Source organism: Pteropus medius, unplaced genomic scaffold (assembly GCF_902729225.1).
Source record: "Pteropus medius unplaced genomic scaffold, Ma_sr-lr_union100, whole genome shotgun sequence".
NCBI lineage: Eukaryota > Metazoa > Chordata > Mammalia > Chiroptera > Pteropodidae > Pteropus > Pteropus medius.
The window spans coordinates 624,901-647,761 of NW_024346065.1; the positions used below are offsets into that span (position 1 = coordinate 624,901).

Genomic DNA, 22,861 nt, shown 5'->3' on the forward strand with positions numbered 1-22,861 from the left:
GTTTATTAGAAAGTCTGTTTTCATCTTATCTTCCCCTCCCCCCCCAAACTCCTCTCTCTGCTCTAGTTTAACCTCTTGCTATTATAATTTTGGTGTGAGCTCTGAAAGATTCTCTTCTATTGCTTGTCCAAAGGTAGCAGGGTTTTTCTAAAATCACAATTTTATTTTTAAATATAATTGTAAATTATATTTATATAATAATGGACCCCATTCAATAGGTTTTCTTTTATCCTGAATACCTATAGATTAAATATCAGAATTAATACAAACATATATAAGTATATTTGTGGCATGTTCGCTCAACCTTGCTGTTCCTCTTGAGCTCTTCCCCATATTGTTCACACAGATGGCTCCTTGCTATTCTTCAGATTTCAGCTTACATGTCATTTACTTGGAGAGTACTCAGTCTAATTAGTTCCCTCCTCCTTTAATTTCTCTTATAGACCTTATTTTCCTTCATACCATTTATCACAAGTCTTCATATATTTATTGTGTTCATTCACTTAATTCTGTCTATTCCACTAGACTATAAGGGTTCCAAGGGCAGGGATCTTGTTTGTTTTGTTCACTTTTGTATTCCTAGGGCCTAGCACAGTGCCTGACATGGAGTAGGAGCTCTATAAAAAAATTGATGAATGAATGAATATTGCCTTGGTTGTTTCATTTATACTTGTTCCTTCTGCATTTTAGTTCCTGCTACTGCACTGCAACCCCCAAGGGGATAGGAGAAAATGACAATGCTCTTTACTTCTACTGAGTACTGAGATGCCAGTTCTTTGGTTGAGACGATGCTGGCTTCCCCTGGGTGGCTGTCATGAACCCAAAGGTGCACAATAATTCTATTAGTAATAGCGTGACTGAGGCAATCAAGAGAGCTGTCAGAAATACTTTTAAAATTACAATCATTGGGCACCCAAGACTGCGAACTACTGCCATTATAATTAAGTGAGAATTAACAGAATGTTGAAAAGAAGTGCGTGTTTTAATTTGCATAACGAATAGAGGCATCCTACACCATCTCTGAAATATTAAGATATACACATCCTTCCTTGCGCTCCAGGAAACTGAGCCTTTTGCAGCAGCTCCTCTGACCGGTCGGGGGCGGCAGTATACCAGTAACTCACTCCCTGAATACATGTGTAGGTAGGAGAGAGATTCGCGTTTAAAATCTTTTTGACTCTAACAGCTCTCCGTAGCGCTTTAGCCCGCTCGAGTTTCAATGCGCGTTGTTGTTGGACGAAGCTGAGTCCTATACACCGACCGCTGCTCTCCTGGTCATGGCTTCTCCGAGTTCCTTCACTTACTGTTGTCCTCCATCTTCCTCCCCTGTCTGGTCAGAGCCTCTGTACAGTCTGAGGCCCGAGCACGCGCGGGAGCGGTTGCAGGACGACTCGGTGGAAACAGTCACGTCCATAGAACAGGTGAGGTGACAGGACTAGGCGAGGCGCCTGCGCGGGGGCTTCTGGGAGTAGGAGTCCCATTCGCAGGGCAGCCGGCGTTTGGAACTTACCGGAGAACTACCACTCCTACAGTGCACCGCGGCGACCCCCCTCTGGGAAGCTCTGGGCGCCCAGGCTTCGGCTGGGAAGTGGAGCGTTTGTGGGGAGGGGTGGTTGCCAGGGTTGGGCTTGGAGGAGAGGACTGAACCTGGGTTCCCTCTGCCTGAGAGAGCTGAGAGAATCGTGTTCTGTGCTTGGAGATCAGAAGCAGCCAGGGCAAGTTAGACAGCCCACTCCATTCTGCTGGGACTTCGGGAGGTTTTCGGATAGATAGTGTGCTTTTCCCCCCACTTGGAGTTTTGGGACAGAAAGGGGATGAGATGCCGCCAGACTGAGGTCATGCCATTCCATGATTTGTTTAATTTCTGACCCACAGTGCCAGGTTTGAGGCCTGCTTCGTGGGTGGGCATTTTAGTAGTCATTCAGTCATTTGAGCACCAGCAGATGTGCTGGTCACTATATTAAACGTTGGAAATACAAAGAAATAAAACAGCGCCTGACTATGAGCATGGCATAGTTGGGGATGACAGACAGGAAGACCATATAGTTTGGAAAGTGTTATAAGTATAAATTTTGGATTACTTGTCATTCATTCACTGAGACCTCGAAGTAGGATGGAACCTCACTTTGAAAAGTGTTCGAGGAATGAGTAGTAAACTATAGTTTTGTTTTTCTTCTCATTCCCAATTGCTCCCAAGTTATTGTGGAAATGTTTAACTATCTGTTAGTAGGAGAAGTGGTCAGGATGATTCTTTTTAGCGCTTATAAATAAGCATCAGGCTGCTTACTAAAATAAAATCTCTTAGTAAGATCAGTCTCCAGGCTTAACCTTGGTGCGACCTGCTTTGATTTTCATATCTAAAGTTGGAAGCCTCCATTGAGGCAAAATTAGTAGTAGTGATAGTTATCATATTGTATATTTATGGCTATCCAGATAATTATAACAAAAACATAGTTATACACACAGTAGCAGAGAGAACATTATAACTGGAGATTTACACTTTGTGGATTTTAGGGTAGAAAAGGAAATCCTTATTTTTTGAATCTAGCTCCCCAGGTTAATTAGCCCACCAGTATGTCCTTTTGCAAAAGATGGCAAAGAAACCTCCCATCCGTGAAAAAGCTACAGGATCTTTGCAGTATTCTTAAGTGATGGATTGCTGTGTTGATTCAGATCAAGCCTTTTTCTTTGTGTCTGACCTAAGACTATCGGGTCACCTTTTATGTAGTTAACTGAACTGACCCAGCTGATCAGGTTATAGATAGACTAGTAGTTGAAAAGGGAATCAGAAGCTGGTCTTTATATTTAGAGACCAGAACAGAGACTTCCATGGTTAGAAGAGCAAGTCAAAAAAAAGAACATTATCAGGAGCCTTACTAATCTGTGCTTTTTCTTTTCCCTATACTACTTTTTTTCCCCCAGTAGAGTGTCATTGCTTAGTTCCTACCAGGAAAACATGACACTTATATTCTAAGTACCTAGGCATGAATGAGTGTTGCAGAAATGGATACAACAAGGTTCTGGTCTGCAAAAGAGTAGGCGGAGGCCTGGACCGGGAGTGGAAACTAGGTTCTGATATGGAACACTGGTATTACAGGTGTCTTTCAAATGTAGGCCCAACTGTGGGGTAGGTAGTAGAGCATCTTATATTTCTTTTGCATATCTTTATGTCAGCTTACATTTTAAAAGTCTAGAATGAACAGTTCCAGATAGTGGGAAAATAATGTATCTCATTTTCTTGGCTGCCTCAGTGTTTTAATAATCATACTGTCCATTTATTGGGTCCCAGCATGGTGCTAAAGGCTCTCTATACATCATTCAATCCTTACAAATTTTGCAGATAAGACAGAGGCAGGTTAATAATGATATATTCATAAGAAATATCAACCTTGTTAGGAGGAGTTGTTTACAGAAGACACTATTATTATTTTTTTGGTTCTGGCTGAACTGTTTATTCATAGGGATTTACTAACAAGGCTAAATTTTATGCCATTGCCAATAAAAACAAATTCTTGTCACATGCTTCCTATTTGATGATCAGGAGACTTTTTTTGTTGTTTTTTCAATTACAGTTGACATTCAATATTTTTATTAGTTTCATATGTACAGCATAGTGGTTAGACATTTATATAATTTATGAAGTGACCCCCCTGATAAGTCTAGTACGCACCCGGTGCCATACATAGTTATTACAATATTATTGATTGTATTCCCTATGCTGTACTTCGCATCCCCATGAGGAGTCTTTATTTTGTTAAACAACGATTTGATAATAGGAGTTAAACCTATACATAGTGGAAAGACCCTTAGTTATGGTTCCTTCTGTTTTATTCATTCATTTTCATCTGTTCAACAAATATCGAGTGCCTTCTGTTTGGGGCATTGTTCTAGGCACTGGATATAAAACAGTGAACAAAAGAGGCCATGTTGATGGTATTATGAAACTTGTTCTAGGCCAGGGAGGCAGTCAACGAAAAAAGGAAAATTAGTCAATCAATCTATCTGTCTATCTATCTTTTATCTGTCTATCATCTATATCTATCTATCTATCTATCTATCTATCTATCTATCTATCTATCTATCTATCTCTATCATCTATCAGGTATGTTAATTAGAAATGCTGTGGAGAAAAATAAAGCAGGATAAGGGAGATAGAGTTTGTGAGGAATGGATGGGTAGGGGCAGGGTGGTTTTTATGTAACATGGAAAGAGAGAAAACCTATGATGATGTGACATTTTAGCTGAGACCTAAAGTAAGTGAGGAACAAGCCATGTGTGTGTATCTGGGGGAAAAGTATTCTGGGCAGAGAAAGCGGCAAGTACAAAGGGCCTGAAGCATGAGTGCCTGATGAGTGGAGAGGCACTGTAAATAGAGAGGTTAACAAACAGGAGAATAGGAGATGGGTTGGATCATGTAGGTTCTTATAAGCCATGGTTAGTACTTTCAAATACCCTGATTGAGATGGAAAGCCATTTGGTTAAATAGCTTCTGTTTACCTCTCCAGATTCACTCTACTCTTTTCCACCCTGCTCTGTAGCTGTGCCGCAGGAGGTAGACTTGCATGATAGGCTCCCTTGCTTTATGGCTTCTGGTTGTATTTGGCCATGGGGAGTATGGATAGGGAGTAAAGAGAGAAAGAAGAATGAGATCAGTGTATTTATTCCCCTCCTGCAGGATTGCATGGGCTGGAGTGTCTCTAGACTTAAGGTCACATCTCCTATTAGGTGCCTTCTCTGTGGAGCTCTCTGTGTCCTTCTCTACTCTTCTTTATATCTTCAGGCTTAGGAGGGGATCAAGCCCTTTGTGTTGCCAGCCCTAGAGTACTGCACTCTCCTTTGTGGTTTCCCTGCACCTGCTCTGCCTTTGTAACTTGTTCTTTGTACTCCTCAAAGCACCCACTTTGAATGTGCCATCTGTTTTCTACCAGTAGTCAGGCTGATCTATGATTGGAGGGTTTGGGCACAATCTGACTAGCATTTCATCAGGCTCATTTAGGTCGCAGTTGAGAATAGATTGTGAGGAAGTGAGTGTGCAGGGAAACCAGTGAAGAGGCTATCGCGATACTGCATGTGACAGATAATGGCATCCTAGCTCAGGGTTATGGTAGTGGAACATTGTATCATTAGGGGTGTCTTAGGTCAGGTTCTGGGTATTTTTTGAAGATTTCTACCTTAAGTTGTTTTGCTGATGGAGTTGATGCTTGAAGAACCTTTATGACTCCAGAAAGCAAGATGTGGTTAGTGGTTTTTGTGTGTGTGTGTGTGTGTGCCATCTGCATTTACTCCATTGCAAATGCTCTGTGATTCAGGCCAGTAGGTTAATACTGGTACAGTCTCAGAAGTAGCAGGCTTGCCAAAAACTGTTGTTTATTGAAGGTACTACTTCTGTTTTTCTTGTAGTTTGTCCTTGAACAGGGACAAAAGCATCCTCCACTTGAAATGGCATCATGTCATTAGACAACATTCAGTCAAGTGACAATCAATTCCAAGGGGAATCTAGAAGAATTATTAGTTTCAGTCTCTGCCCTCAAAATTCTTTTCTCAGATAAAAAGGGGGAGAGAGAGAGAGAGAGAGAGAGAGAGAGAGAGAGAAAGGATATCCCTGAAGCAATCACAGAATAACTTAAAAGAGCATGTAATTCAGTGCTTAATTATGACTGCGTTGCACAAGAATTTCAGGGAATGTTGCAGGCCAAGGCAGTCAGGACAACTTCACTTTGAGGGCCTGGGGTTCGACTGTAATGAATGGAGTTGGGGGGTAGCCATTCTAGTGGAAGGAGCCCTTATGAGAGAAGTCTTAACCAGAAATGGAGGGCATAGATTGGCTCTGGTAGGAAATTAGGTCAGCTGGATGAGGGGGACTGATGAGGGTGCGTGGGTGGGGCAGGATGGAGAGCCAGGCTGAAGAAAGCTGGCTTCAGGGGATGGGCATTGCACCGCTGCCGTTCCTGAAGGAGGGGACACAGGGATCCAAGAATGAATCCTGATCTACTGCTGTTGACTTGTTTCAAATTATGGTCACCAAAATATTACTAAATGGAGGTAGAACAAGCCACTAAATATGATCAAACTTGCCAGTTTTATACACATCTAATAGAAGAGAAGAGAGCTCTGCTTGGTTAAGTAGCCAGTAGGCTAGCTATGTGAATCAATTTTATTTTATTGAAATTCAGCATATACCATATTGCCCAACTATAAGGCAATTTCAAATATCATTTTCCCCCCTATTTCTCTATTAAAAAGTCCCCCAAAATGTTTTTTGGTCAACTTGAAAACACATGTACTTTTAGCTATGTAGGAAAACAATTTTACATTTTAAATTTAGGTACATATTCCTATTTAAAATCATATACACTAATTTAGAAATATCATTTTTCCTCCTCTTATTAAAAAAACCATTTTTCTTCAAACTCTTCATTTCCATCTTTGACCTTAGTATTTTTATCATCACTGGAGCCACATTTTGAATCAGACAATATGTTTTTCCAGGCCACACTTTTAGTTTTTTTGAGATTCATTCCTTCCGAATATATGTAAGATATTGTCATTGAATATTTTATTACAAGTTACAATTTGAATTTTCTCACGATGTTTCTAGTTGGCGTATATGTGTGATAAAGATAGTTTTCAGGAAAAGGTAAAATCGAAACTCATACAGATAAAAATGAACATGTTGTAAATATTTTATTTTACTCACATATGAGGGAACCAGGCAGATGTGATGACCAGTTCCGAGAAAAAGTCAAAAGGCACAAATTTATATGGAGTAAAGAAATTGATTTGCAAATAGATACAAAACTTTTTTCCACAGTGGAGAGATAAATCAATCAAATCAAAACTTAAGGGGCAAGGTAGAGTTTACATATTTTTCAGTTATCTGTGGTCTACATAGAGATCTAAAATAGTTAAAAGACAATGAACAGGGCTAGAACCAGACAGCCTGGAAGGGTGTGCTACAGACAATGCATAGTTTTCCATTGAAGTACAGAATTTTTTACTCTGTAGTGTTGAAGAAGAAAAGAAGTATATAGTGGGGGAAGACGATTTTTCCTGTATCCGTCTAGGTTTTTTTTTTTTTTTTTTTTTTTTTGGCTGGTAACAGTTAAATTGACATAAGACAAATTAACAGGAGAAAAGCAAATTTAATTTCGTACATATCAGAGCCTTTCAAAGACGAAAAGAGACTCAAGGGCATGATTGAGGCTCATATGCTACCCTGAGCTAAGGAATGGGATAGGAAAGGCCCTGGGGCTTCTAAGGGGAGCAGGGTAATTCACAGGATAATAAGAAAAGCATGTGTTTAGTAATTAGCTGTTTGCCCTGCCATCCTGGTAAGTCATTCAGGTAAAAAGTTATCTCTGGTAATAGCTCTCTTTCTGGGCCAGGTCCCCTATCTAAATTCTTTTAGGTAGTTAAGGGACAGGTAAAAGTTTTTCCTGAGTCTGCTAGGTCTTGATAGTTTTCAGTTCAAAACAATATACATGCCAAAGTAGCACATTTTGGAATGGCATAATATGTTCTGCTTCAATAGTATGTATAGTATGCCATAGTATATACTATACTGTATATATAGTTAGATGGATGACCTAGATGTATGGTATAGTATAGTACAGTCCAGTATAGTATATATAGTATATTTTGGATAATGTACTATTATCCCTGTTGATGGACATTCAGGTTATATTTAAGTTTTTACAGTTATTTATCATACTGCAATGAGCATCCTTATGCATACCTTCTTGTGCACATGTATAAGAGTTTCTCTTATATTGTATAATGTATATAATATATATGTGTTATATATATTATAGCCCTCAGGTATGTATATCTCAACCTGAGAGGTAGAATTGCTGGGTTGTAGGGTCTGTGCCCTTTCAGTGTTATTACCTGCTACTGTATTGCCCTTCAAAGTGGCCCTGGCAATTGTTAGTGATGTATTGGAGTTCTGTTTTGCCCACACCCTCTCCAAGACTTGATATTGTCAGAGGTCTTAATTTGGGGAAAATAATATCTTTTACATATATGTCAAATATCTTCCCTTAGGCTCTTGTTTTCTTTTAACCTTGCTTATGTTTATGTTCTTATTTGTCTTTTCCCTTATAGTTTGGGCTTTTTGAGGAAATCTTTATCCCAAGAACGTAAAAAAATTCTTCTATATGCTTTTTAAAATGATTTTATTCAAGTTTTCATGTTCAAGTTTAATTAACCTGGAATTTATTTTTTTTTAAGATTATGAAGTCTCAAAGTAATTTTTCTACTAGCAATATTTATTCAATAGTTCATGTTATTCCTTTGATATTGGGTTTTACCATCTCTGCCATATACCAAGTTTTCATATATGCATGAGCTGTCAGGGATTCTTTAATGAAAAATACTGCTAGAGGAGGATTCCTTTCACGTTGTTGCATGTATCAGTTAATTTATCCCTTTCTATTGCTGAGTAGTATTTCTATGAATATACTACTGGTTGATGTTGTTGGGTTTTTTAAAAGAATACATTTTCCTTCTGATAGACAGTGGAGCTGCTTCCAGATTTTGGATATTATGAATAATGCTGCTATAAAAATTCTCGTAGAAGTCTTTATGATCATATGTTTTCATTTCTTTTGGGTAAAGACCTAGAGGTGGAATTGTTGGAACATAGGCTTGGTGTATGTTGAGTTTTATAGCAAACCATTGGTCTTTTCCAGAGTAGTTGTGCATTTTACACTCTCACCACAATGTGTAAGAGCTCTGGTTGCTCTACATACTTGCTAGCATTCGCGTTGTCTGTCTCTTGGAGTCGTTCTGCTGGTGGGTGTGGATTGGTAATATTAAAGAAAAAATTATTCGTGATGCTTATTAAAGGAAGACTTTATTCAAGGGGGACCACTACAATGATGTTTTGCAGTAGGGAAGACAGATTGGGTTTAACTTAGAATACAGCGAGGAAAAGTGGGATTTTATAGGCAAGGATCAGGTGAGGGGATTGGTGGATGGAAAATTACTAAGAGATTTGGTTACACTGATCTAACAGGATTTCTTGTGAAGACAGGCCCCGGGTGATCAGACGTCACTGGGGGATGGTGGAGAATGGGGAACACAATCAGATATTGAAGACAATCAGATATTGAGAATGGAAGATTCTGGCTAACCCAGCTTAGCAGGATTCTTGCTAAAATTGGGTGATGCAAAGATGGATGTACGAAAGTTGAGGCCTGGTTGGGAAAAGGATTCAGAGTAAAGTTTGGTCAAGGAGAGAATTCGTCAGTGTCTCATTGTACAGTATTTGCTTTCAAATTGCCAAAAACACTTTCTAACCATTTAAGCATTTATTTATCTACTATATATAAAAATGCATTGTATATGTGTGTGCAGATATATTTGACTTTTCAAAAATCTTTCTTATACCTGGATAAAGTAATCATGATACAATATGGGTATTAAGTGTTTTGTTTTGATTCTTAATAATTTCCTCCACCTTTTTATTATAGAAATTTTTCAAATATACAGAAAAATTGTCAGCATCTGTTTACCCTCCATCTAATCTCTCTCCTTTATGTAAACTGTTAAAGGATACATTTTAAAAGAGGATAAAATCATGACTCATACAAATACAAAATGAACACATGTCAAAGATTTTATTTAACTCATGGAACCAGTAAGATATTACTACTAGTTCGGAAGAGAACTCAAAGTACCACATATTTTACAGTCAAATAAGGAATGCTGAAATGGATGCAAAGCTGGTAATATCTATAGGATGATAATTAATTACATGTTACCAGGTACAATTTGCATTTCTGTGGACAGAAATTATTTACATTGCCATCAATTTTGTACAAGTTAACTTCTGCCTCTACAGGGTTGTGAAATAGCGTAGTAAAGGACGAAGGTAGAGATAATCCAATGAATCACTTAGACAAGACACAATTTTTCCGTGTGTGTGTGTGTGTATGTGTGTGTACACGGATATATATGTAGATGACTGATTTTTTTCTGCATCTTTAAAGTAAGATGAAGACATTATGATTCTTCACCCCATGCATCTCCTAAAACTGACATTCTTTTACATAATGACAATAATAATATCACACCTAAGAAAATAAAAAATAGTTCTATAATATCTTCTAATATCCAGTTTATTTTTAAATTTCCCCAAGAGTCCCAAGATTCTTTTAATATCTTTGTGTGTTTGTTGAGACAGTCATAGCTTCTTTATTTCAGGCTGTTTAAAAATTTTGATGAGCTAATTCCTCGGGATTAAATCTTCTGGTGACTAATCCTGGTGGCCTTTCTTGTAATATTTTGTTTAGTAATCTTTCTGAAACAGATCAAATGCTTTAGGCTGTTGTCCTCCTCCCAAGAGAGCCATGTCACTTTCATTAACGTGGCATGAACTGTGTACCCTGTGCCTAAAGGAAATGAACCTATGGGCCCTTTACTTCTTATGCAAAAGAAATTATCTGTTTTATGGAGCTGTTAATCAGCCTTTGTATTGATTGTACCCTTGCCTGTGGGAATTCTCAGGGAGAAGGAAAAATTAACTAGAATAGAATAGTCCATTCCTTTGGGACGGAAAGGAAGAATGGAAATTCAAGATAAAATGAGAGGGCAGGGAATGTGGACATGCTTTTAGCATCCCTGAAGTTGATTTCTGTTTTTTGAGTTCCAGTGTGAGAGCTATATAGTGTTGAGTTCTTCATGACTTAGGCAGCTTTTTTTTTTTTTTTTTAAATAGCCCTCAGTTCTCCTATATATAAAACAAGGATTTTGATAAAATATTTAAAAGAAATTTAATTATAGATCTTGCTTATAGATATTATACAATTATTATGACCACTTCCCTTAATTCTGTGCCAAAGGCTAAATTTCTAAATCTGCTAATGTGTTGGAGGTTCCCAAGACCACCTCCAGGTTTGGTGATTCAATACAAGGATTAAGAAGACTCAGCGTATAGTTGTACTCACGATTATAATTTATTACAGCAAAAGCTACAAAGCGAAATCAGCATAAGCTTCCAAAAGTACCTTTGCAGTGGAATCACAAAAGACCAGTTTAATTCCTCCAGTGTTGAATTGTGAATTGTGACAACATATGCAGTATTGTCTACTAGGGAAGCTTATTAGTGCTCATATTTTTTATTAGGGGTTGGTTACATAGGTACCCTCTGCCTAGCACCTCTCAAAATTCCAGACTCGCAGAAAGAAAGTAGCTGTTCAGTATAAACCACATTGTTTATACAGTTAGGCCCAGTGATTCACTCTTATCAGTCCTAGGGATGGTGGGAACCCTCTGAAATTCAGATTCCCAGACACCTGCCAAGGGTCAACCTTTCAAGCAAGCCTTTCTAAGGAAAGCAGTCTCAGGCCTACTATGTTAACTTTTTCATACACAACTAGCCTTTTTCCTTTCCTCATGCTTTGCAAATCAGAACATTCAAAGAATGCTTGCATCTTCTCAGTAACAAATTTATTCAGATTTTATATAACACTGGCAGGATATGTGGGGAATGGGGGAGGCAAAAAAGGATGTTGTGTGTTTTGGGGATTTCTTTTATTTTTCTCTTCCCTGGGTGAGTACTTTTTAATTTCTATATGAAACCATTAGTATTTGTCAAAAAGAAAAAAAAAATTCAGGCTTATTGCTAAGTATGGTTTGTAAAATTGTACTCTAAAAACCGTACTGTGTGCTCCTAAGTGATCTTTTTCTATTAAAAAATACACCAGTTCCTAAAGGGCAACCCATGGAACGGGAATAAATTTTTGTGAATCATATACCTAATAAGGGACTTGTATCTGGAATATATAAGGCACAATTACAATTCAGTAATGAAAAGACAACCCAATTTTAAAGAATGAATCAAGTATCTGAATAGACATTTCTCCAAAGGAGATATACAAATGGCCAGTAAGCCCAAAAAACATGTTCAATATCATTAGCCGTCAAGAAAATATAATCAAAACTACAATGAGATACTAGGCTATACTAGATACCAGATTATAGACACTAGGATGGCTATAATCAAAGACACAGATAACATGTGTTGGTGAGGATATAAAGAAATTGGAACCCTCATACACTGCTGGCAGGAATGTAAAATGGTGCAACTGCTTTGGAAAACAGTCTGACAGTTCCACAAAGCATTAAACATAGAGTTACCGTATGATCTAGCAATTCCACTCCTAGGTATATACCCGAGAGACAAGAAAACATCTGTCTATCCAAAAACTTATACAAGAATGTTTATAGCAGCATTATTTATAATAGCCCAAAAGTAGAAACAGCCCAAATGCCTATCAACTGACGAATGGGTAAGCAAAATGTGATGTATCCATTTTGGATACTACTTAGAATACTACTTGGCAATAAAAAGAAATTAAGTACTAGTACATGCTACAACATGGATGAAGCTTGAAAGTATTATACTAAGTGAAAGAAGCCAGTCACAAAGGACCATATAATGTGTGACTCTATTTATAGGAAATATGCAGAATAGGCACATCTGTAGAAATAGAAAGTAGTGGTTGACTGGAACAAAGAGGATGGAGAATTGGGGGTGGCTGCTAAGTGATGCAGGGTTCCCTTTTGGAGTAGTGAAAAATGTTCTAAAACTGATAGTGGTGATGGATGCACAGCTCCGGGAATTGAATAGTGTGTGAATTATATCACAATAAAGCTATTAGAAAAATATACCCGTTCTTAAGAGAAAATAAAGTGAATTTTTATTTGTCCATTTTTATCAACAGCTGACCTACAATAGTCAGGTACTTATTAGAATTCATATCTTAGATTTTTAGACATGATGAGCCAGTTACCAACTGCATTGGAATATTATCGGTTCATTCTGGAGAATGTGATTAGGAAATGCAATTAGGAAAATCCAAAGAGAAGTGACACTGTATTAGAAATATTTGAAGCATTTTCTACTTTGCCATATGATATACATCTATGTCTCTGTCAGGTATCTCAGTTTAGAAATAAACCTCCATTTTCCTCATCTAGAACTTAGCCACATATGTTGCCTGAGTAGGAACTGAAGGTGGGACTTCTCATTAAGGAGTCTTTGGCTAGAAGCTTTTCTCCTAGGTGGGTCTAAGTGGCAAAATGCTAAGGAGGAGATGAGCTCATCCATTAGCTTTTGAATATTATTAAGTCATATGGATTTGAATCGGCTTGTATATGGGTAAAGGAAATGAATTATCTTCCCACTTGCTTTTGTTTCATTCAGAATTCATCAATTCACTTAGCTATAACACTAAATAGTAGGTACATCTTTATTTAGTGATCTTACTGACATACGTTTCCTGTATATTTTTCCATCCCTTTTAGCTTACAGCTAAGGAAGGCATGACTGAGAAATGCAGTCTGTATTCCATTTAGGCTGGTGCTTATATTAGTCCCGTGTGCGTGTCTGGAATAGAAAAAGAATTATGAGGCATCTGGGACAACTTTCTTATTCCTCCTGAGTCAGGTTTTCATAGTGACTTTGGTCTGTTTTTTGAAGCATTGTACATTCTTAGCCAGATCATCCCTCAAACTCATATTCAAAGGCAAATATCAAAGTATATCCTAAAAGCAAATATAAATGAATTTTAGATTGGATGTCATTTTAGGTGATTCACATCACTGCTCCCCTCATCATCACAAATCATTCCTGCACACTTGTCAAAGGAATGGGAAACTTTGACTCAGTGGGTGTTTCAGAAATAAATAACACATTTTAAAAATTTCCCAGAGATGACTTTGTTATATATCTTGAAATCTCATCGAGGACATGCCTCACCACAAAGAGCAGAGATGCTGATGACAGTGAAATCCTATACCTTTTAGCCACCCCCTCCCACATTACTGTACCCTTTCCTTTCGGAAGTTGTACTGTGTGACCATACCGTGATGTGCTCTTCAGAGGACACAAGAGATCTGGTTTCTTTTGTGACCTACTCTCTGAGATCCTATGTTTTAGTACTGTGTGTGACATAGGACCAATGACCAGATAGGCTATTTCTTTTTGTTTCTGCGATTGATGTGATTGTAAATCTCTTAGGGGATTTTAATACTGTTCAATCTGTATTTAAATCTGTATTTAAACAATAAGAAGTATGACTGTTGGCAGGAATTATGTGTTTGAGAATGGCCAGGAAAATGAACACCTAAACAACTTCATAGAGCAGGTGAGAATAAATCTTTTAAGCAAAATGTATCTGTCTTCATCTGTTCCCCAAGTAACTGGTGCCAGGAAGCCAAACTGCCATGAGTGTGGATATTATGAATTAGTTTACTAGAGAAGCTGATTGTAATGCTAGCATGGTAAGGGGCATTCTCTCAATCTCTCTCCTTATCTAAGCCTGTCATCCTGCGGAGGCCCTGAATGCAGTCTTATAGCATTATGAAGTACAAAACCACACCAAGCAACTCTAGCCAACAGTCATTTGTGGCAATAGGAAGAAGAAGTCAATAGAGGTCTTATCTGTATTTGTTTTCTCTCTCCCATCTCCTGCATCCTTACCAGGCAAAAGTAGAAGAAAAGATCCAAGAGGCCTTCAGTTCTTACAAGTTCAACCACTTTGTACCAAGGTAAGCTGTGGTTGGGAGTTTGAGGGGATCTGGGAGACACCACCTCCTGGGAGAGCCTGTCTTTCCTCCTTGAGCGTATCCAACCATGGGGGATGAGTCTGCTGTGCGACTGATGTTTCTCGACCTTGTGGTTACCTGGATGTGCTTATAACCTCAGCTTCTTTCTCTATTTGAATGCTGTTTAGAGGAGATGCTCCACTTGAACTGAGCTGTCAGGTGTTCCATGAGGACACCCTTTGAGGCCTGAACTCAGGGGTCTGAAAGTGGAGAGAGGAAGTTTATATTTCTGTTGCTTATTGTAACCTGCTGCTCTGGTGTTCAGATCAGAACTCTCAAGTTTTTATTTTTCATATTATACTTTGAAACAGATGTAGGACTTGGGGATGGCAAAGGAAGGATTCTTTTGATGTATATTATTATTTGACTGGGAAACTGAAACCATCCTGTGTCATATTTTCAGCCATCAGAACCGATGTGTAGTCCAAAACTATGTGTGATCATCATTTTATCTTAATGATACAACACTTTTTCTTGACAATCTCTGAACAAAGTATAGTTAGGCCATTGGCTGATTCACTCTGAATGGGAAGTGAGGGTATGAAGTCTAGCCTAACCACTTTTATGGTGTCTCCTGACTTCCTGACACCTCCTAGCAGACTAACTAGGGGCAAGTCAATCTCTGGGTACTTCTTACTAGAACATTATAAATGGTTCTAGCCAGAGTTAACTTTGTGTCCTTTTTGCCACGATTTTATTTTGCTATTTTTTCCTTGAAAAAAAAAAAAAATTCCGTCAGAAAATTCTAATTAGCCAAAGCAGAAAACAGTTGGAAAAGGCACATTGGAAAAAGCGGAAGATAGGTGGGAATGTTATCTTTGCCTTCTTTCCCTAGGAATGGGAAGAAGGAAAATATCAACTAACAAGAGGAGTCTCCCCCAAATTGCTAAACTGAACCTTCGCACTCACCCAAAGCTCAGGCCTTGGTAATGAATTATGGCTCTTGTGATGAGTCACGGCTAGAGATTAGCAAATGGCACCGTTTGTTTAAATAGCTCAGGGAGAATGAGCTCTCTACCCTGTCCAGGCCATTTCCCCAGAGGTGGTGGGACTTGGGGATGGTCGGGGGCGTGATTGGTGTAGGAGAGGCTTTGTAGTTAGCAGTTGCATCCCCATGACTCACCTGACTGAGCTCTGAGTCATTGTCTACTGGATGCAGCTCTGTGTACACATGTCCTTTGTGTTTCCAAAGGGACCATTGATCATCTGACATTCCTTGTTCACCCACCATCAGAATAGAGCCCTTGGACTTTTCTTTCATACTTACTGAGCTGAGAGGGAAAATGGGAGGTTATCGTTTGGGAGAAAGAAGAAGTTGTATTTTGGGAGTGGTGGTAAGGACAATAGAGGAGTAAAACCTCCTGCGTCATAGGTCTTAGGTCAGATGTGGGAGGGAAACAAAAATGTTCCTCTTTGGTTTGGATCTTTTGTGGACATAGACTATATCAGGGCCCTGGGTTTATTTCAGGAATCTGACATTTCCCCTTTTATCATGGTTGCTTATGAAAATGAATGTTATAAAGCAGGGGTCCCCAACCCCCAGGCTGTGAACTGATACCTGTCCATGGCCTGTTAGGAACCGGGCTGCACAGCAGGAGGTGAGCAGTGAGTGAGCTAGTGAAGCTTCACCTGTGTTTGCAGCCGCTCCCCAGCGCTAGCATCACCGCCTCAGCTCCACCTCAGATCATCAGGCATTAGATTCTCACAGGATCACCAGTCCCTGTTGCCAGAAAGGTTGGGGACCACTGTAATTTGAAAAACGCTAGTGAGCATCTTATTATGTTACAGCATGCTAATTAATATTAGAGAGATTATACATTTTGACTGAATGGCTGAGTGTATAAATCAATGTATCAATATAAGGCTGAAGCCAAACATCCTCATCACAGAACTTCTAAGATACAAGAATAAATCCGAAAATTTATAAAATTAAAATTATTATCACAATTTTAGTATTTAACATTTTAGTAGTCAGATTTTAAAAGTCTGACATTCTAATGTAGGAACAAACCTTTATTGTTGGCCTAAGTGAACACTCAGATATTAGCAATAAGTCTAAATGCCACGGTTTATTTGTTTTTCTGAGATCACAATGCTGATCAGATGTGGTAGAATCACATACACTCCCAGGACCACTCACCACGCACAGGACCAGGGATGCCAGGAATGATGCTGAGGGAGGCATTTGCCTATTCAGCCTTCCAGAGTCATAGCCAAATAGCAGAGTTGGCTGAAATTCAAGGCAGAAGCTGAATGTTGGTACATTCTACAGTTATTCCCCACCCCAGAAATGATTTTCCTCTCTCTAAGTATGTGAAACATGCATCCTATCCTGGATGAGGTGGTTTATCTCAAGGAGCTTTCGACCATGCTTTTAACAGTTTGTTTTGTTTAGCAGCAGCCTGCTTTCCCGTGAAAGTTAATTTTTCTTTCCCTATAGCTAGCTAGTTATTCTCACTGTTCCACACACTTATGAATTTTTCCTTTTCCATTTATTACATTACCTTTAGTAAGAAATCTGCAATGCATAAACTAAATACACACACACTCATACACTCACTCACTCATTTGTAATTTTAAAGTTATTTTATTCCTGGGAAAAGTGGCTTGGAGCTCCTTGGAAGTGAGAAGTATTGATAATGGCCTGTGCTGGTAGAGTGCTGAAGGTTAGGTGTTGACACTGCCTTGAGGCCAAATAAGCTCTCAGAGTAGTTCTCACACAGGTGCTTGCTGTGCTTCCATGTTTTTCTGCCATTTCTGTATGTGATGTTACCTTAGAGTTTTCCAAATCCTGAGCGGTTAGAAGATGTAGTCCTTCATACTGTTGTTCTTTCCAAAGTCTTTACAAAGAAGTTCATTTTCCCTCCTACCCTCTCTCAAGTGACTTATTTCTCACGTACCAGAGGCTTATGTTTTGACTAGGGATGCTCCTGGCTTTAGTGGGTTTAAAATCTTCCCAGGAGCCAACCATGAACTGAATCTTATTCCTCTTCATCTGTCACAGCTGAAGGCACGGTTCTTAGGGACGGTCCAGGTTTAGGGAGAAGGAGTGTGTTAGCTATCATTCAGTCTGCTGTATTCATTTAAAGTCATTCATTCCTTCACTCCTTCAGCATCAATTTGTAGAGGGTCTCCAAAGGGCCAGGCACTATGCTAGGCTCTGGGAACAGTGAGCAAGGACAAGCCAAGTCCTGCTGGGCTGTCAGTCTCATCAGGGAGGTGGCCATTAAACAAACAAATGCAAATACATAGTTACCAGTGGGATGAGTATCAAGGAAGAGAATGGGATGCTCTGAGAGAGAATAACAGGGAGGATGTAGTTCATGTTGGGAAGTCAGGGAAAGTGTCTTAATCCATTCCGGTTACTATAACAAGTTACCATAGACTGGGTGGCTTAAACAACAGATATTTATTTCTTACAGTACTGGAGGCTGGGAAATGCAAGAAAGACCAAGGCACCAGTGGGTTCGGTGTCTGGTGCAGGCCCAGTTCCTGTTCACAGATGGCATCTTCTCCTTGTGTCCTCACGTGGTGGAAGAGTTGAGGGAGCTCCCTGGGGTCTCTTTTATAAAGGGCACTCATCCCTTCATGAGAGCTCTACCCTCTGGTCTTAAACACCTCCCAGAGGCCCCACCTCCAGGTACCATCACACCAGGGATTAGGATTTCAGAATACGGGTTTTGGAGAAACAATGCGAACACTCAGTCTATAGCAGAAAGCTTCTCAGAGAAAGTGATTCTTGAACTGAGACCTGGAGGGTGAGTAGGAGTTTTCCAGTTTAGGAGGTGGTGGGAGGGGGCCAGGCAGAGGGAAAGCAAGAGCTTAAGCCCTGAGACTGAAAAGAGCAGAGTGCAAGAAGGCAGGGTGGCTGAAGCTCAGCGAGTGAGCTCGGAGAGAAGTAGGTGGAGGCACATCGTGAAGAGTCTCGAAGCCCAGTGGGCTCCCTCAGAGTGAATACGATTTACATTGCTGCCCAGTACACGTGTTTCTGAGTTCTTCCTCCAACAGTGGAACCGGACTGCCAATATCCTTAATATGTTTACTTATTTGATCATTCCTTTTGTGTGTCCCAATCTCCCAGCCCCCTCTGCACAGCTACACGGATGCCCTCCTCACCCATTCGAGCGCTGATACCCTGCATCACCCTCTCAAGATGTGCAGAGCCCATCTTGTCTCCCACCTAATTGAATGGCTTTAGGGCCGAGTTGTTCAGGAAGGAATAGGAAAGAGCTCTAGCTTTTTTTTTTTTAAACTCCCTACACAGAAAAGATTCTCAGAGAGATGTATAAAACTAAAAACTAAGGGTATTAGTTTGCTAGGGCTGCTGTAATCAAATACCACTAACTGGGTGACTTAAACAACAGAAATTTATTTTCTCTGGAGGCTGGAGGTCCAAGATCAAGGCGCCAGCAGGGTTGGTTTCTCCTGAGGTCTCTCTCCTTGGCTTGCAGACGGCCGTCTTCTCACTGTGTCCTCCCATGGCCTTTCCCTGTGCACACATCCCTGGTGTCTCTTCCTCTTCTTTTGTCACCAGACATCATTTAATCTTAAATACCTCTTTTAAGGCCCTCTTTCAAATGCAGTCACACTAGAGGTTAGGACTTCAACACATGACCTTTGGGGGACACAATTCAGTCCATAACAGTACGGCAATACAGTTTCTGGATGACCAAAAGAGGTTTTATATATGTCCTTTCAATTGAAAAAGAATCATAACCTCAAAGGAGAAGTTAATACTCAGTCACTTAGCATTGTAGCCCTTGACTTTAGATAAATACTCACACCTTTTCTAGGATTTTAGAGTAACATGCATATTTGTGTGTGTGTGTGTGTGTGTGTGTGTGTGTGTGTGTGTGTTTGTGTTATGTTATGATTAAGCGGATGAAACTGAATGAGAACACTATCTCTTGTGGAAATGGTCACTGAAAAGCATTTCTCTTCCTCTGCCTGTGGCTAAAGTTGATCTTGAGATGAAACCAGAGAAAGAAACTCTCTTTCAGCAGGACTCCTAGGGCCTGGTTGTCCGTGAGATTCAAGATGCGGGGAGAGCTGTTGGGGAGCCCCTTTGGGCTGTGTCAGGTCCTGTCCCTAGAGAACAGCCTGGAGCTATAGAAAATGTGACTGAGGCATCTTTCAACAAGATGTTTCTGGGCAGCTGAGGCTTCAGGTGGTTTCTCGTCACTTCAGTAATCCTGAGGAGTGAGCCAGTGTCTCTTACTCCCTAGAAGTAGAAAAGCGTTTGCCTCTGAGGCCTTTCATTTTCTAGTGACCAAAAAGCCCCTTGTCAAGTGGGAGGAGTGCTGAGAAGACAAGAAAAGGGTTCCTTCTCTAGGTTTTTCTTTTCCTTTCCTTTTATTTCCAATAGGGGGAAGAGTTGTTTAGTTGCCTAATTCAGCTCTCCAGAAGTGCCAAGTCCCATAGCAAAGGTCAACCTCTGGCCGATGGGTCTCCTGCAGTGTGATGTGTGTGTGAACACATGAGAAAACTGACAGAACGAACCTCTGAGCCAGAGCACGTATGTTCTTGAGTCCAGTCACCCCTCTCCATAGCATCTCTATTGGATTGCATTTTAACCTCCACTTGGAGAGTTATCATCCTGTATATTGAAAAGGAGAACAGGCAGAAACTGTCCTTACCATCTTTTGTTCTTTCTTGTGTTCATTCGACAAATAGATGTCAGCCTGCCAGGCACAGATGCTGGAGACAGACATGCGGTCCCTTCACAGAGTTACAAGGCAGTGGGGTAGGCAGGCCAGCTGAATGGATAATTCCACTAAGCACACCCCCTTCTCACCTGGTTCCTTGCCCCAGCATTATACTTAGGGTCACGACGTTTTATTTACAAAGAGCCTTTAACGATATCTTGCCTGACATTTCCAAACGAGGCGGCTAGAGTTCTCCTTTGGAACAGAGTGCTTTCCCCTCTCCTCTCTGTGTCTTAGCATCTTGGTACTTGGTGTATTCAAATTCCTTTGACTTTTAGACATAAAAGAATTGACCTATAGAAAACCCCACTGTGAATCAGTCAGGAGTTTTGCCTCCAAATTCTGTGCTCGCCCTCACCTGGCTTGGGTTTCTCAGCCTCCCTTCACTTCTCGAGTGGATCTCTGCCTGCCTGCATTAATGGTCTCTTGGACCCACTTGGTTCTTCCTGTTCACCATACCCATCCTGCCCACACCCAGCCTGCCCAGCCTGGGCCAGCATGTCTCATGAGCTATTTCAGCAATTCCCTGATCTCGGTCAGTTCCCTAACACCTCTGCCTTTCTGCTCTTCCCATCTTACCAGTTCCTACCATAGCATCCCCATCGCTATTTCTGCTGAAGGGTCCCAGCAAGATTTCCTGGAAAAAAAGATCATATAACACTGCCTATTGAATGGCCTCACCAAAAGTTTATACTACTTAGCTTAAGCCTTCACTACTGCTTTCTAATCTTTTTAATCATCTCACGTAGATTCCCTAACACATTCTCCACAGTGGCCAATCCACAGCTCTCCTGTGGTCGTCCCTTAATTCCTGAGAAAATTGAGGCCATCCTCCATGAGTCTCCTTGGTTTCTCTCTTCCCCACCACAAAGTCCCGTATTTGTCTAACTTCACACTCTCTCCCATTGCTTCTGTCTCTGAGGCTGTAGAATCCCTCCTTGCTGCCAGGCTCACCTGCCCTCCTGACCCTCCTCCTTCAGCCCTCCTCCTTCCTCTTCAGGGACCTTCCTTGGTGGATTTTCTTTGGGCTCTTGCATTTTCCGAGTCTCCCCTTTGCTTTCAAGCATGTTCACCTCTCCTCTGTCTGAATCACCTGCCTTCACCCCAGGGCCCCCTCAGGCCAACTGCTCTGCTGTCTTTATTTCCTCACAGTCACCACTAACACTCTTAGATTGTGGATTTGGTTTCCGGCCACTAGTCTTATCCCCACTCCAGTCCATTGAGTATGCTGCAGCTAGTGTGATCTAGAAAATGCGAATCTGCCCATGTCTTTCCTGTGTCTAAAATACTTCAATGACTCCCTTAAATTTTTTTCCTTTTTTTTTGGTAACAGCTTTAATGAGATAATTAATATATCATACAATTCACCCATTTAAAGTGTATAATTCAGTGTGGGTTTTTTTTTGTTTGTTTTTTTTTTTGTATATTTAGAATTGTACAACTGTCACCATAGATAATTTTAGAACATTTTCACCACTGTCTTGTCCCCTCCTTGCCATCTCTACCTACAAAAATCTTCTCCCTCTACCAGGCCCCCTCCAAAACCTTTCCTGATCATTTCCTTCTTTCTCAATGAGGTGAGGTACCCCCTCCCTTTAGAGCCTCGGTAGTATTTCACCTTTTTCCTTTATGAAATCTACCCATTTTTTTCTTATATTGTTACCACCTGTGTCCTTATTTCAGTTCCAGTTCTGAATTGGAAGGCTTTTTGAGGTAAAGACTATATGAATGATCTTATTCTGTGCACAGTATAGTGGGAGTTCAGTAAACAATTATTGAATTAAATACCTAGAAAAGAGAATGGTTCTTTTATTCTGAAATCAGTGAGCACAGTGAAGGTCTTGCCACTCTGTTGTTGTTGTTCCTTCTGTAATCACACAGGCCTCTGCTGCGAGACCAAACATAAAGGGCATCCCTGTCCTTTGCCTGCCTGTGCAGGTGACTATGGGTGGCACCTTCCGTCTTAGAGCCAGTATTGCTGACATCGGTGCCAAGGAGAGCAACTAGCTGCAGAGTACAAACGATCCTCTGGCCAGGGCTGTGGGTCCACATGTCGGAGGTGGAACTTCAGGGAGGGAATAACAGATAGCTAAGGGGCAGGAGGCAGGGTACAAGGGACGCCAGAGAAGGGACCCCAGAAGAAATGACTGGAATGACAGAGGCTGACTAAGTCGGCTCACATTTAAATTGCTTCCAAGACAGGGAGCTACCAGATATCTATTTACAGTCAGACCGTGGGAGAACTTTCTGGGTGGTTTGTCACTGCCTGGCTATACGTGTTCATTGTGGCTTTTCACTTAGCCCAAAGTCACCTGCCATGAAGAAGAGGATCTCACTGAAAACATTTGCCAGCATATTTTCAGACACTTTAGGGATGTCAGATGCTGGCCTCTTTTCTCTGATTTAGCCACCCTAGGGAGCCACAGAAGTTGCATTCGTTGACTGAGGCAGGAGGGATGGCGGCAGCTGAGAGTATGTGTGAGCATGCGTGTACACATTTGCGTGCGCATGTATTTTGTAGTGGGTGGAAGTGTAAGCTGTTA

At 40.4% G+C, this 22,861-nt stretch overlaps 1 protein-coding gene across 2 annotated transcripts in view; it reads left to right on the forward strand.

The window, feature by feature from the left end:
- Positions 1-1,052: 1,052 nt before the first annotated feature.
- Positions 1,053-22,861, forward strand: part of FNTB (farnesyltransferase, CAAX box, subunit beta) — a 58,060-nt gene continuing 36,251 nt past the window's right edge. The window contains exons 1-2 of one of the 2 annotated variants that reach the window (XM_039875237.1): positions 1,053-1,421; positions 14,492-14,556. In XM_039875237.1, the coding sequence (XP_039731171.1) occupies positions 1,278-1,421; positions 14,492-14,556 (209 nt within the window). In that variant the 5' untranslated portion in view covers positions 1,053-1,277. The remainder of the gene's footprint in view (positions 1,422-14,491; positions 14,557-22,861) is intronic. The other variant, XM_039875238.1, reaches the window with a different exon arrangement.